This window comes from Coregonus lavaretus (assembly GCF_964263955.1).
Source record: "Coregonus lavaretus genome assembly, chromosome: 3".
Lineage (NCBI taxonomy): Eukaryota > Metazoa > Chordata > Actinopteri > Salmoniformes > Salmonidae > Coregonus > Coregonus lavaretus.
This window is the reverse complement of record NC_139990.1, coordinates 16570121-16583776: the sequence shown is the minus strand read 5'-3', so window position 1 is coordinate 16583776 and position 13656 is coordinate 16570121. Positions and strand designations below refer to the sequence as shown.

At 43.6% G+C, this 13656-nt stretch overlaps 1 protein-coding gene across 2 annotated transcripts in view; it reads left to right on the top strand.

Annotated features, from left to right (window-relative positions):
• Positions 1–3712, top strand: part of zdhhc18b (zDHHC palmitoyltransferase 18b) — a 34662-nt gene extending 30950 nt beyond the window's left edge. Inside the window, exons 8-9 of one of the 2 annotated variants that reach the window (XM_084157857.1) lie at positions 180–282; positions 2463–3712. In XM_084157857.1, the coding sequence (XP_084013983.1) occupies positions 180–282; positions 2463–2504 (145 nt within the window). In that variant the 3' untranslated portion in view covers positions 2505–3712. Of the gene's footprint in view, positions 1–179 lie in introns of both variants that reach the window. The other variant, XM_084157856.1, reaches the window with a different exon arrangement.
• Positions 3713–13656: the final 9944 nt, after the last annotated feature.

Below are 13656 nucleotides of genomic sequence, written 5' to 3'. Positions count from 1 at the left end.
ATAGGGTTTGAGTCAGTACATTTTTAAAATCTCTCCATTGTTTTCTGAGGATTTTCTCCAAAGCATGAATTTAATTTCTATCCACTCCTTGAATTGACTAAACAGGAAACTGAATTGACCCTAACCCTGAAGCCTAACCTTTCTGACTAACCTGTTTCCTCCATGTTGTCCCGTGTCAGTTTGATTGACAGGCGAGGCTTCGTACCGGTGGAGGAGTCATCCCAGACAGTTGCCACGGAGATAGAGCTGCCCATGCTGGCTGCTAAGAACGAGATAAACGTGGTAGGAGGGCCCACGCCGTCACAGCTGCCCCCCTCCCCTTTACCTGCAACCCCCAACCCCCCTCAGCCTGACTGGCAGACCCCAGTTTAGTTGCCTGTTCTAACCCAACCCCCTTTGACTGTTTGCTGACTGGCTGTTGTGTATGGGGTCACCCTCTCATGACAGTCCCACATACCAGTGTACTGTTTAACTATTGGTCAGGATCCAGTACAGACCAGTGTACTGTATTACTGTGGGTCAGGATCCAGTACAGACCAGTGTACTGTATTACTGTGGGTCAGGATCCAGTACAGACCAGTGTACTGTATTACTATTGGTCAGGATCCAGTACAGACCAGTGTACTATATTACTGTGTGTCAGGATCCAGTACATACCAGTGTACTTTATTACTATTGGTCAGGATCTGGTATTCAGGACATTACAGCTGGTGATCTCAGTAAAAACAACAAAGGACACCTGGGTTTCTCCCTACTCCCCACTGTTGTTGTGGTCATTACATATGGTGTTGCCTGGTCCTGGTAGCCTAGTCTACACCAGACTGTTCATCGTTTACAGCTGACAGTAAAAGACGAGGAAGTGAAACCGGATGCTAGGCCATGTTTGACCTGGGTGTAGCTCAACGTCTTAACGTCATAACCAGGCAACTCAGTGTTATTTATGTCTTTTCATTTCAGTGAAAAGGGGAACATAGCCTATAGATGATTCATCCACTTCCTAGCTGGGTTAGAGGCTTTGCTGTTGTTGTTTTTGAGGTTGAGAAAACTTAGGTGCTAGGAGTTTATTAAAACATGTTGGTTTACAAAGTGTGACTGCCATTGGGCTATTTAGTTCAGTCTGACAGCAGTGGCACTCTCCACTGTTTGCTTCTTCCAAACCAACAGGCCTTTCTTCTGTTTACACTCAAGCAATATAGGGACAAGCTAACCTAACCTTTTACTTTAAGGATACAAGGGCTCAATATTGTCTGCTGGAAGTTTGCATATTATGTATATTTTTGCACAGAAGAAGTTAGACCATGTACAGTATTAGTTCAGAATTTATACTTTTAGCAAACACATGCTGGTAATGGAAGTGGTTACTGCTGGAAATGTACCTGTCACAAACACATATCTGTACCCAAGTGCTGTTTTAATTTGTCTCAATCTGGAAACAATCTGGTCAGCTGAAATAGTGGGGGAAATGTTTTATTGATGCACATGGAATTTACAGATTGATGCACATGGAATTTACAGATTGTGAACACACTCATTTGGCTTTCCTCAATGTTCTTGTTGTCGTCTGTATTTTATATTTGTCTCTGACGTGAGTCTGTTATTACATTTACATTTTAGTCATTTAGCAGACGCTCTTATCCAGAGAGACTTACAGTTAGTGCATATTTGTATTTTATTTTTTCATACTGGCCCCCCGTGGGAATTGAACCCACAACCTGGCGTTGCAAACGCTATGCTCTACCAACTGAGCTACATCCCTGCCGGCCATTCCCTCCCCTACCCTGGACTACGCTGGGCCAATTGTGCGCCGCCCCATTGGTCTCCCGGTCGCGGATCTCTAGTGGCACTGCTAGCACTGCGATGCAGTGCCTTAGACCACTGCGCCACTCAGGAGGTTGTTATCTGTGTCATAACACACAAGCTACCTACATTTTTACATTTTAGTCATTTAGCAGACGCTCTTATCCAGAGCGACTTACAGGAGCAAATGGGGTTCAGTGACTTGGTCAAGGGGATTCGAACCAGCGACTCCAACGCTGGCCCAATGCTCTTAACTGCTAGGGTACCTGCCGCCCTCAAGTCAAAATCATCTCCCTCTTACTGTTTTCTTATGCTTTTTTATATTTTATATATATTGTTTGTCTTTGTTTATTTTGGCATTTTAAATATTTGTCATTTTGGATTATTATGTCCATCTGAAATGTACAGTATTAAATATATTGCATTTGTACAGTATTAAATATATTGCATTTTAAAAGAAAATAAACACATTTATTTCCAAATGAGTTCTCAATAGACATGCATAAAAAAAAAAAGATGTAGCATAATCATAAATGTGTGAACAGTCCCTATGTAGTCATTGTCACTAAGTCTTACCCCTGTGTACGTATTCCATAGTGTCAGCTGGTAATGTGTCTCTCTGTACTTGTGTGTGTACTGGATGTCCCATCACCACCCACCACTAGGAGGATAACTGTCTGGACTTTGCTGTGTCCTGTGCTGGCTGATGAGCCAGGTTTGTGGAGACAGACAGGTTGGTGAGATGACCCCAGGTAGAGTGCAGTGCAGGGTGTTTGGCTGGCCTTATCCATCTCTGTGGCTACTGTGTCTGCATCTGGGTCAATTGAGGAAGTGAATTTTAATGTCAATTCACTTATTTGAAATTTCTAGGGGGCCCTCTCTGTGGCTGGTTGCTGTCTGCTTTTCTTGCTGCCTGCCTGGCTGGCTTCTTTCACAGTGCTGCTATGCTTCTTCCTTTACCACGTCTGATTCCTACCACGTCAGGCTGTATCCCATCACACACAAACTCAAGCTCCAGACTTGTGAGATTTGCAATATCAGACGCTCAAAAACTGAGGAAAGGATAATGGTACATTTGTTGTACTTTAATTGCTATATTTGTATTGTTTTCTTGTCAGCTATGCCCGTGCAGATACACTCATGCATGCTTAAATGCACAGATCCACTGAGCTCAAAGTATTGGGACAGTGAAATTGTTGATTTGGCTCTGTGCTCCAGCACTTTGGATTTGAAATGATACAATGACTGGGGTTAAAGTGCAGACTGTCAGCTTTAATTTGAGGTTATTTTCATCCATATCGGGTGAACCGTTTAGTAATTACAGCACTTTATGCACATAGTACCCCCATTTTAGGGGACCAAAGTATTGGGACAAATTCACTTGTGTATTAAAGCAGTCAAAAGTTTAGTATTTGTTCCCATATTCCTAGCACGCAATGATTACATCAAGCTTGTGACTCTACAAACATGTTGGATGCATTTGCTTTTTGTTTTGGTTGTGTTTCAGATAACTTTGTGGCCAATAGAAATGAATGGTAAATAATGTATTGTCATTTGAGTAACTTTTATAATAAATAACAGTAGAATATGTTTCTAAACACTTTAACATTAATGTGGATGCTACCATGATTATGGGTAGTCCTGAATGAATTGTGAATAATGAGTGAGAAAGTTAGACACACAAGTATCATCCCCCTCCCCTGTTATTGTAATGGTGAAAGGTTAGCATGTCTTGGGGGTATGATATTTGTGTGATATCTGTAACTTTCTCACTCATCATTATTCACAATTCATTCAGGACTATCTTTAATCATGGAAGCGTCCACATTAATGTAGAAGTGTTTAGAAACATTCTATTCTTATTAACAATTGAATTTGTCCCAAAACATTTGGTCCCCTAAAATGGGTGTACTATCTATGTACAAAAAGTGCTGTAATTTCTAAATGGGTCACCCGATATGGCTGAAAATACACTCAAATGAAAGCTGACAGTCTGCACTTTAACCTCCCAGTCATTGTATAATTTCAAATCCAGTGCTGGAGTATAGAGCCAAAACAACCAAAAATGTACTTTTGGAGCACACCAGACAATGATCAAAATAACATGTTCATGCAGTAGACTTAATCGCTTACAGCGAGTCAGTCTTCACACCTGCTTATTTCTTTTCTCTTTCGAAGCATAAATGGCTTGACAGAATTGTTCCTGAGGAGAAAATGCAAACCCTAAACCCTTCTAAATTCCCCTTGGTGGGCAGGTTCTGAATGTGTTAAATGTGTGCTGACAGCTACGCCAGTTCTTTACATAACATCGTAAAAGCATCTCTGTCTTCTCTACTCAACCAGTCAGACATGCAATCATCTCCACAGTACAATGTTTATGCTCTGGTGGCTTTTGTTGACCTTTGTTACTTCATCTTTCAAGTAACTTTCATTGATCTGTCATTTTTGCAAGTGAGAATAAACCCCTCAAAGGACTTTTTCTTCAAGGCAATCGCCTCGTCTCCAGCCGTTAAGGAATCTTACCTGACTCTCAAACGAGAATTTGACGTGATCTCTGGTACTGTGGGAATACCATGGCTGGATTGATACAACAGCACTGTTACTTTGTGACTCCAAGTAACATTTCATCCTCATCTGCATGGTTACCCCTCACCAAAGCGACTGTCGGCTACCAATCATCATCAGAATACCTGCATGTCCTTCTTGCACCACTATAATGACCTTTTGACCCATAGCTTTGCTCTGCATAGCTGTCTGAGGGACCTGTCCTCTCCCTGGGGGGATTTATTTTTCTTAAATATTGCTTTCTTATTTCTGTTTGTTGCTTCTGTCATTTTCTGCTCAGCTGTTTCTCAGTCTTTTTTCCAACTCCTCCAATGATGTCTTATTCTTTGCTTTTCTGTCTTCCCCTTTATCTTATCTTGCTCGCTCTGCCTCTTTCTCTCTTGCTCGCTCTGCCTCTCTCTCGCTCGCTCTCTCTGCCGCTCGCTCTCTCTCGCTCGCTCTCCTTCCACCCAATGCACACAGGGAACTAAAGACCTGTTGGAGTCGGCCTCTCCATGCCCCCAGACAGGGAAACCCCAGACCGTCTCTACTTCCTGTCTAGACAGCATCGACCCAACTGACCCTGCGGTGACCTTTAACCCTGCTGTGACCTCTGACCCTGTTGCTGTACCCTCTCTGACATGCGGAGGCCGCCACCACAGCCATACCACCAGCCCTCCGGACGAACCCCGCCAGCAGCACCGCCACCATAACCGGCACCACAAGACCCGGTCAAAGCGGAGCAGCAGCAAGCGGGTTGCTCTCCACATCTCCAACCCGGCTTACAACGTCAGCCTCAGCCCCCCCACCTTTCCAGGCCTGGGGCCTAGTCATGGTACAGGGGCAGAGGACCACAGATGAAGAGAAAGCTTTGCCGCGCTGCACTGACTCAAACAAACTCCCCCTTAGGGAATGAGCCTGTGCCTTGCCGTCTTCCACAGCTCTAAGCTCTGCCAGTGACACATTACTGCTTCCTATCAGCAGAGGGTGCTACCTGCTTTGTGAGATGCAGTGAGGGGGTGAATGTGATGTGAACAGTTACACTACCAGTCAAAAGTTTGGACACACCTACTCATTCAAGGGTTTTTCTTAATTTTTACTAGTTTTTACATTGTAGAAAAATAGTGAAGACATCAAAACTATGAAATAACACATGTAATCATGTAGTAGCCAAAAAAGTGTTATTTGCCTTGATGATAGCTTTGCACACTTTTGGCATTCTCTCAACCATTCTGCAGCGATATGCCATCCCATTTGGGCTTAGTGGGACTATCATTTGTTTTTCAACAGGACAATGACCCAACACACCTCCAGGCTGTGTAAGGGCGATTTTACCAAGAAGGAGAGTGATGGAGTGCTGCATCAGATGACCTGGCCTCCACAATCCCCCGACTTCAAACCAATTGAGATGGTTTGGGATGAGTCGGATGGCAGAGTGAAGGAAAAGCAGCCAACAAGTGCTCAGCATATGTGGGAACTCCTTCAAGACTGTTGGAAATGCATTCCGGGTGAAGCTGGTTGAGAGAATGCCAAGAGTGTGCAAAGCTGTCATCAAGTCAAAGGGTGGCTATTTGAAGAGTAGCTCTCGTACTTAACCCTAGACCCAAGGACAATAGAGTAACTAGTAACCACTACATGAATATGACTGAACTGCACTGGCAGACAAGGACATCTTGAAAATCCTAACTGCTGTATAATGGTTCAAAACCAACCATTCATTCAACACCAATGACTCAAGACACTACTACAGCATACCTCAGAAATGCTTCACCCCACACAGTTTTTTTAACTTTCTTACTTAAGCAGTGTTTCTCATGAGTCATGTACGCTTTTATAATACTTCTATATACCCGAGACATGTTAGCAGTATCATGCATTGCATGTGGTTGCCTCATGCCATGTCCAAAGAGTCCTTCCTCCTCGAGTTGCCACTTTGTCCAGACAGGAGTACCAGCACAAATTACTATTCCTTAATCCACATAAGAGATTAGATGCATGACTCTAATCCCTTCCTTGCTTTTGAGCAGCGAACCCTAGACCAATCTAGCCCCTTGTTCTTTTGAACCTTCCTGTTCTTTGTGCGGTTTGACTAATCTAACATGGTGATGTGAGAAGGCACACTGAACCAGGTGGTCTGAATGGGAGGAATTCAGACTGTGGTTTCAGATTGAGACGTGTGTGTGTGTGTGTTTATAGGTTTAGTTATTTGATATGCAAGTTAAATGTGAAAGTTCATGTTGATCCACTTTGTTACGCCTACCCCTGCAATACTTGCACAAAAAATGCAATTAACTAACACTGAGCATGAAATGTGACCACACTGATCACTTAACACTGACTAACACATGTATTATATTCCTATAGTCCACTTGGACATACAGTATTCTCATTCACTAGAGCAGAGAAGTGAAGTCACTGCATATTTTGTATTTTAAAGTGTGTTTCCCTTCATCACAGCAACTTAGACATACTGTAGATCGGTGGTCATTGGAGAGAAAAACAATGCATTGTGGAGGTTGTTTTCAAATTGTATTCTAAAGGGCTTTTTCTGTTATTTCAGCCAATGTTCCTCTCAAAATTAAACTTTTGAATTAAAAGCACTGACTTGATAATGGTTTATTTTATGTTAATCATGGATCCAGAATGATTGGTCTGTTGAGCTCTTTGTTTAGTTTTGTTCAACATTATTTATTTATTTATAGAAAACTGTCAAAACATTTGTGTGTTTATAATCTGAGTGAGATACTTGTCTCCTCCATACAGTAACTGGAATTGATACACGCTGTTTACGTGTTACACACCAAGATCACCAGATGGCGATGGTTACAACCAAATGGATATTTACATGTTTACACACTTTCAAAAGAGCTCTCAGAATTAATACAATGTTTGCTTAGTCAAGTAGTCACGTAAACATGGTCTTTTCTTTAAGAGTATTTTTTATCGTTTGTGTTTGTTTCTATTTACTGGCAAAATCACCCAAACATGAGTGCACAATTCCCCCTTTAGATTTTGATAGTCTTACAGTATGTCACCGTTATTTTGGATCCCGAGTGGCACTGCATCTCAGTGCTAGAGGCGTCACTACAGACCCTGGTTCGATTCCAGGCTGTATCACAATCCGGCCGTGATTGGGAGTCTCATAGGGCGGCGCACAATTGGCCCAGCGTCGTCCGGGTTTGACCGGGGTAGGCCATCATTGTAAATAAGAATATGCTCTGAACTGACTTGCCTAGTTAAATAAAGGTAAAATAAAAATTAAGCAATTCAAACCATTACAAATAAATAAACTGAATATAGGCGAACTGAATCGTGGGGAATGTTGCACAATAAAATATTAACTCAATATTTCTTCTTCCTTCAGCAACAGGCCCCTGCATGCCCCTTGTAGTTTGCATGCCCCTTGTAATTGTAGTTTGCCTGTGCTGTCTGAATGATGTTGAGGGTTACACAGGGCACATGTGTATGTACAGTATGTTTGCCTTGGATCATCTATAATATATACCACATAGCAGACACTTTCATCCTAACATGCTGACCACAGCGAGCGTTGCAAAATAAATGTACACATACATGTTATTCAATTATTGTACCCACACTGCTCGCGAGCGTCTGCGTAACCAGACGCAAAAATAGAACTTGGTTCTCCCATCTCCTCATTGGTTTTTAGGAGCATAGACCCACGTGGGTGATTGAATGGGCATTAATGTGGGGATTCAGGTTCTCTGTAGAGAACTCAAACAGTGTTCTTTACCAGGAGGAAGGTGGGAGATGAGGTATGCTTGAGGTTATATGGGAGAAACTTGGAGAGGGAGGGGGCCTTCAGGTTCCTTGGGGTATACTTTGATACTAGACTGACCTGGGCAGAACACATTGAGAGAGTGGTGGGAAAGTGCTAAATGTGATGTGCTGTCTGACGGGGAAGGAGTGGGGGGCTGGGCGTTCCTCATTGAAGACCATGTACAGTGGGGGAAAAAATTATTTAGTCAGCCACCAATTGTGCAAGTTCTCCCACTTAAAAATATGAGAGAGGCCTGTAATTTTCATCATAGGTACACGTCAACTATGACAGACAAAATGAGATTTTTTTCTCTCCAGAAAATCACATTGTAGGATTTTTTATGAATTTATTTGCAAATTATGGTGGAAAATAAGGATTTGGTCAATAACAAAAGTTTCTCAATACTTTTGTGATATACCCTTTGTTGGCAATGACACAGGTCAAACGTTTTCTGTAAGTCTACTCAAGGTTTTCACACACTGTTGCTGGTATTTTGGCCCATTCCTCCATGCAGATCTCCTCTAGAGCAGTGATATTTTGGGGCTGTCGCTGGGCAACACAGACTTTCAACTCCCTCCAAAGATTTTCTATGGGGTTGAGATCTGGAGACTGGCTAGGCCACTCCAGGACCTTGAAATGCTTCTTACGAAGCCACTCCTTCGTTGCCCGGGCGGTGTGTTTGGGATCATTGTCATGCTGAAAGACCCAGCTACGTTTCATCTTCAATGCCCTTGCTGATGGAAGGAGGTTTTCACTCAAAATCTCACGATACATGGCCCCCATTCATTCTTTCCTTTACACGGATCAGTCGTCCTGGTCCCTTTGCAGAAAAACAGCCCCAAAGCATGATGTTTCCACACCCATGCTTCACAGTAGGTATGGTGTTCTTTGGATGCAACTCAGCATTCTTTGTCCTCCAAACACAACGAGTTGGGTTTTTACCAAAAAGTTCTATTTTGGTTTCATCTGACCATATGACATTCTCCCAATCCTCTTCTGGATCATCCAAATGCACTCTAGCAAACTTCAGACGGGCCTGGACATGTACTGACTTAAGCAGGGGGACACGTCTGGCACTGCAGGATTTGAGTCCCTGGCGGCGTAGTGTGTTACTGATGGTAGGCTTTGTTACTTTGGTCCCAGCTCTCTGCATGTCATTCACTAGGTCCCCCCGTGTGGTTCTGGGATTTTTGCTCACCGTTCTTGTGATCATTTTGACCCCACGGGGTGAGATCTTGCGTGGAGCCCCAGATCAAGGGACATTATCAGTGGTCTTGTATGTCTTCCATTTCCTAATAATTGCTCCCACAGTTGATTTCTTCAAACCAAGCTGCTTACCTATTGCAGATTCAGTCTTCCCAGCCTGGTGCAGGTCTACAATTCCTTTGACAGCTCTTTGGTCTTGGCCATAGTGGAGTTTGGAGTGTGACTGTTTGAGGTTGTGGACAGGTGTCTTTTATACTGATAACAAGTTCAAACAGGTGCCATTAATACAGGTAACGAGTGGAGGACAGAGGAGCCTCTTAAAGAAGAAGTTACAGGTCTGTGAGAGCCAGAAATCTTGCTTGTTTGTAGGTGACCAAATACTTATTTTCCACCATAATCTGCAAATAAATTCATAAAAAAATCCTACAATGTGATTTTCTGGAGAAAAAAATTCTCAGTTTGTCTGTCATAGTTGACGTGTACCTATGATGAAAATTACAGTGGGAGAACTTGCACAATTGGTGGCTGACTAAATACTTTTTTCCCCCACAGTATGTTGCATTGATCCGATCTGTAATAGACTATGGAAATATAGCATATGGTTCGGCAGCCCAGACCTCACTGGAAAGGCTAGATGTCATACAGGGGCAAGGACTCAGAATATGTAGTGGGGCGTTTCGGACGTCCCCAGTGGCTGCATTACAGGTGGAGATGGGGGATATGCCGTTGCAGATTAGGAGACAGCAGCTGGCAATGAATTATTGGGTCAACCTACAAGGACATGGGGTGGCTCATCCTGCAAAAGGGATTTTACAGGAATGCTGGGAACATGAGCGAAGACCGAATACGAGCTTTGGGTGGGTGGGTAATACCCAGACGAAGGAGATGGGACTGTATGGAAGGGAGTTTAGTCCAACGGTAGTTATTCCTGTAAATCCACCATGGCTACTCCCGCCTCCAGTAGTTGATCTAGAAGTGTTGGAGAGACTACAGAAAGATAGGGAGGGGGTTGATCCAGCTGATTTCTTTAAGAGACGTCTGGAAAATGTGTATCAGGATTTTGTGGACATTTACACAGATGGTTCAAAAGATCCAAGGACAGGACGTACTGGGTCAGCATTTGTAGTGCAGGAATGTGGGGTGGAAGTCAGGAAACGTATTACAGATAATCTGGCTGTATATACGGCGGAGCTGATGGCCATACTGTTGGCCTTGCAGTGTGTGGAGGAAGTTAAGCCAGACAGAATAGTTATTTGCTCTGATTCATGTGCAGTGTTAATGAGTCTCTAGTCCTTTAGCTCACGTAGCAGATGACCTGCTTTATGAGGTGCTACAAACCCATGGCAGGATTAAACAGATGGGTATTCAGATAAGATTTACTTGGGTTCCAGCCCATGTGGGGGTGGAGGGGAACGAGGCAGTAGATGAACAGGCTAAACAAGCACTTAGTAGTGGGGATGTTGATGTTGAAGTGTCAATGAGCAAGGCAGAGGCAAAAAGACTGATATATACAGTGATGGTGCAGAGATGGCAGGAGCAGTGGAATAGAGATAATAAGGGAAGGCATTTATTTCAAGTACAGAGGAAAGTCGGGGAGGGGAGGACGGCAGGAAGGGACAGAAGAGAGGAGGCTAATTTTACAAGATTAAGGGTGGGACACAGCCAGTTGAATAAGACATTAAACGTGATAGGAAAGCATCCATCAGGAAAGTGTGATTATTGTCAGGAAATAGAGACTGTGGAGCATGTATTGCTATAGTGTGGGCAGTATCAGAGGACAGAGAGCGGATGAGATTTAGTATGAGGGAGAAGGGGATACAGGATATTAGTTTAAAGAGTATATTGAGCAAGAACGTCATTAGATATAGTCTCAAATATTTTGTTATCTTTTTTTAAGAGAAACAGGGTTGGCAGGTAGGATTTATTTTCTCCCTGTCTCTGGCCCACATTCCATAGAAGGCGGTAATGCATCATAACGTTGGATGCCAACCGCCGATAAACCCCACTGAAGAAGGGTGATTGAACTATGAACTGAGGTCCACACTCCAGTCCAGTAGGTTGTGGTAATGCACCTTAAAGTTGTTTGCCAACCGCCATATGAAGTCCAAAGAAGAAGAAGACTAAAGGAGGAGAGATTATGAGAAACGAACTCGGTTTACCCTTTTATCTGTGGATTAATTGTCGGAGAAGAGGACCTTGTTCATTTCAGGGAAAATAACAACCCAATGTTTATATAGCAGGACAAATTAGCTAGCAACAGCAAGCTAGCTAGCTAAATTGCCATAATTGCTTAATGCTTTTCGACCTGTCCCCAAATGAATATTGTTGGTTCAGAGTTTGTTTTGATATTTCAACCGCGTGTCCTGATCGCGTCTGGTGTGGGTGGACAAAATCAACATGCACAGGGAGGGCATATATTTGTATGTGTATGTGATTCCTGAGGGAATTGAACCCAAACCCTAGCAACAGGATGGCTTATTTTCCTCCCCGGTCCATGTATTACAGTGCCATGACATAAAGACAGAGTTATCAGGGATGTAGGCAGGGAGATCCCCACTTCAGCTGATGATGAGAGGGTCTTTATCTTAGTGTTAGGCTGCAAGTCGCAACATTTCATCAATATTTACAAACTATCTGGCATGGAGTCATACCTCTGTTTGATATGATCAATAATTTGATCAGATAAGTCTGATTTTCAATCAGGAACTATTGATGAGAGGTTATTGCTGACCAACCCTAATAACAGGTTACAGTGTCTGTAATGATGATGATAACCTGTGTCCTATTTCAGTGATGATGTGGCCACGTCAATTGGTTTTGGAGAGAATGATTGCAGACAATTACAGTGATTCCCTTTCCACTGGTCCATGATGGTCCATGCTACAAATAGAGTACCATTCAATACTGCCACTCATAGCAGTAAATATGTATCTCTTCACTGGAGGATCCTGAGGATCCTGGAGGTGATTGTGGACTACAGGAAAAAAAAGAGGACTGAGCACGCCCCCATTCTCATCGACGGGGCTGTAGTGGAACAGGTTGAGAGCTTCAAGTTCCTTGGTGTCCACATCACCAACGAACTATCATGGTCCAAACACACCAAGACAGTCGTGAAGAGGGCACGACAAAGCCTATTCCCCCTCAGGAGACTGAAAAGATTTGGCATGGGTCCTCAGATCCTCAAAAAATTCTACAGCTGCACCATCGAGAGCATCCTGACTGGTTGCATCACCGCCTGGTATGGCAACTGCTTGGCCTCCGACCGCAAGGCACTACAGAGGGTAGTGCGTACGGCCCAGTACATCACTGGGGCCAAGCTTCCTGCCATCCAGGACCTCTATACCAGGCGGTGTCAGAGGAAGGCCCTCAAAATTGTCAAAGACTCCAGCCACCCTAGTCATAGACTGTTCTCTCTGCTACCGCACGGCAAGCGGTACCGGAGTGCCAAGTCTAGGTCCAAAAGACTTCTCAACAGCTTCTACCCCCAAGCCATTAGACTCCTGAACAGCTAATCATGGCTACCCGGACTATTTGCACTGCCCCCCCACCCCATCCTTTTTATGCTGCTGCTACTCTGTTAATTATTTATGCATAGTCACTTTAACTCTACCCACATGTACATATTACCTCAACTACCTCAACTAGCCGGTGCCCCCGCACATTGACTCTGCAACGGTACCCTCCTGTATATATAGCCTCCCTACTGTCACTTTTATTTTACTTCTGCTCTTTTTTCTCTCAACACTTTTTTTGTTGTTTTATTTTTTAAAAATAAATAAATGCACTGTTGGTTAAGGGCTGTAAGTAAGCATTTCACTGTAATGTCTGCACCTGTTGTATTCGGCGCATGTGACCAATAAAATTTGATTTGATTTGATGGGGAATTATTGGCAAAACACTCATTTATCCACTCCAGATCTCACACACACACACCTGATAACACAAGAGTATTGTAGCGACCCTCTAGCTCTATCATGTGGGGGGCTCATGGGGAAAGTATGGGGGGAGGAGTTCAGATAGCTGATAGGCCACTAGTTTTGGGGGTTGGGGAGGGTCAGAGCGAGACTGAATGGATCACAATAACATCTCTGAGTTACACCAAGTTATACAGTGAGTCTGATACGCTTATTGTTTTGGGCAACCCTTCTGTATTTCGAGGGCATTAAAACTTGGTTTGCCGGTTCAACTTGAGCTACCGTCTCCTTGTTCTTCTAGTTGGTTAACTAGCTAAGGAGTGGACCCTATAATGCCGCACTGGTGTCAGAAGTGGGATGGTGGCTGTGGGGCCATCGGAACGCACAGTCCGGGACGTGTGAGGGGGCTCAGGT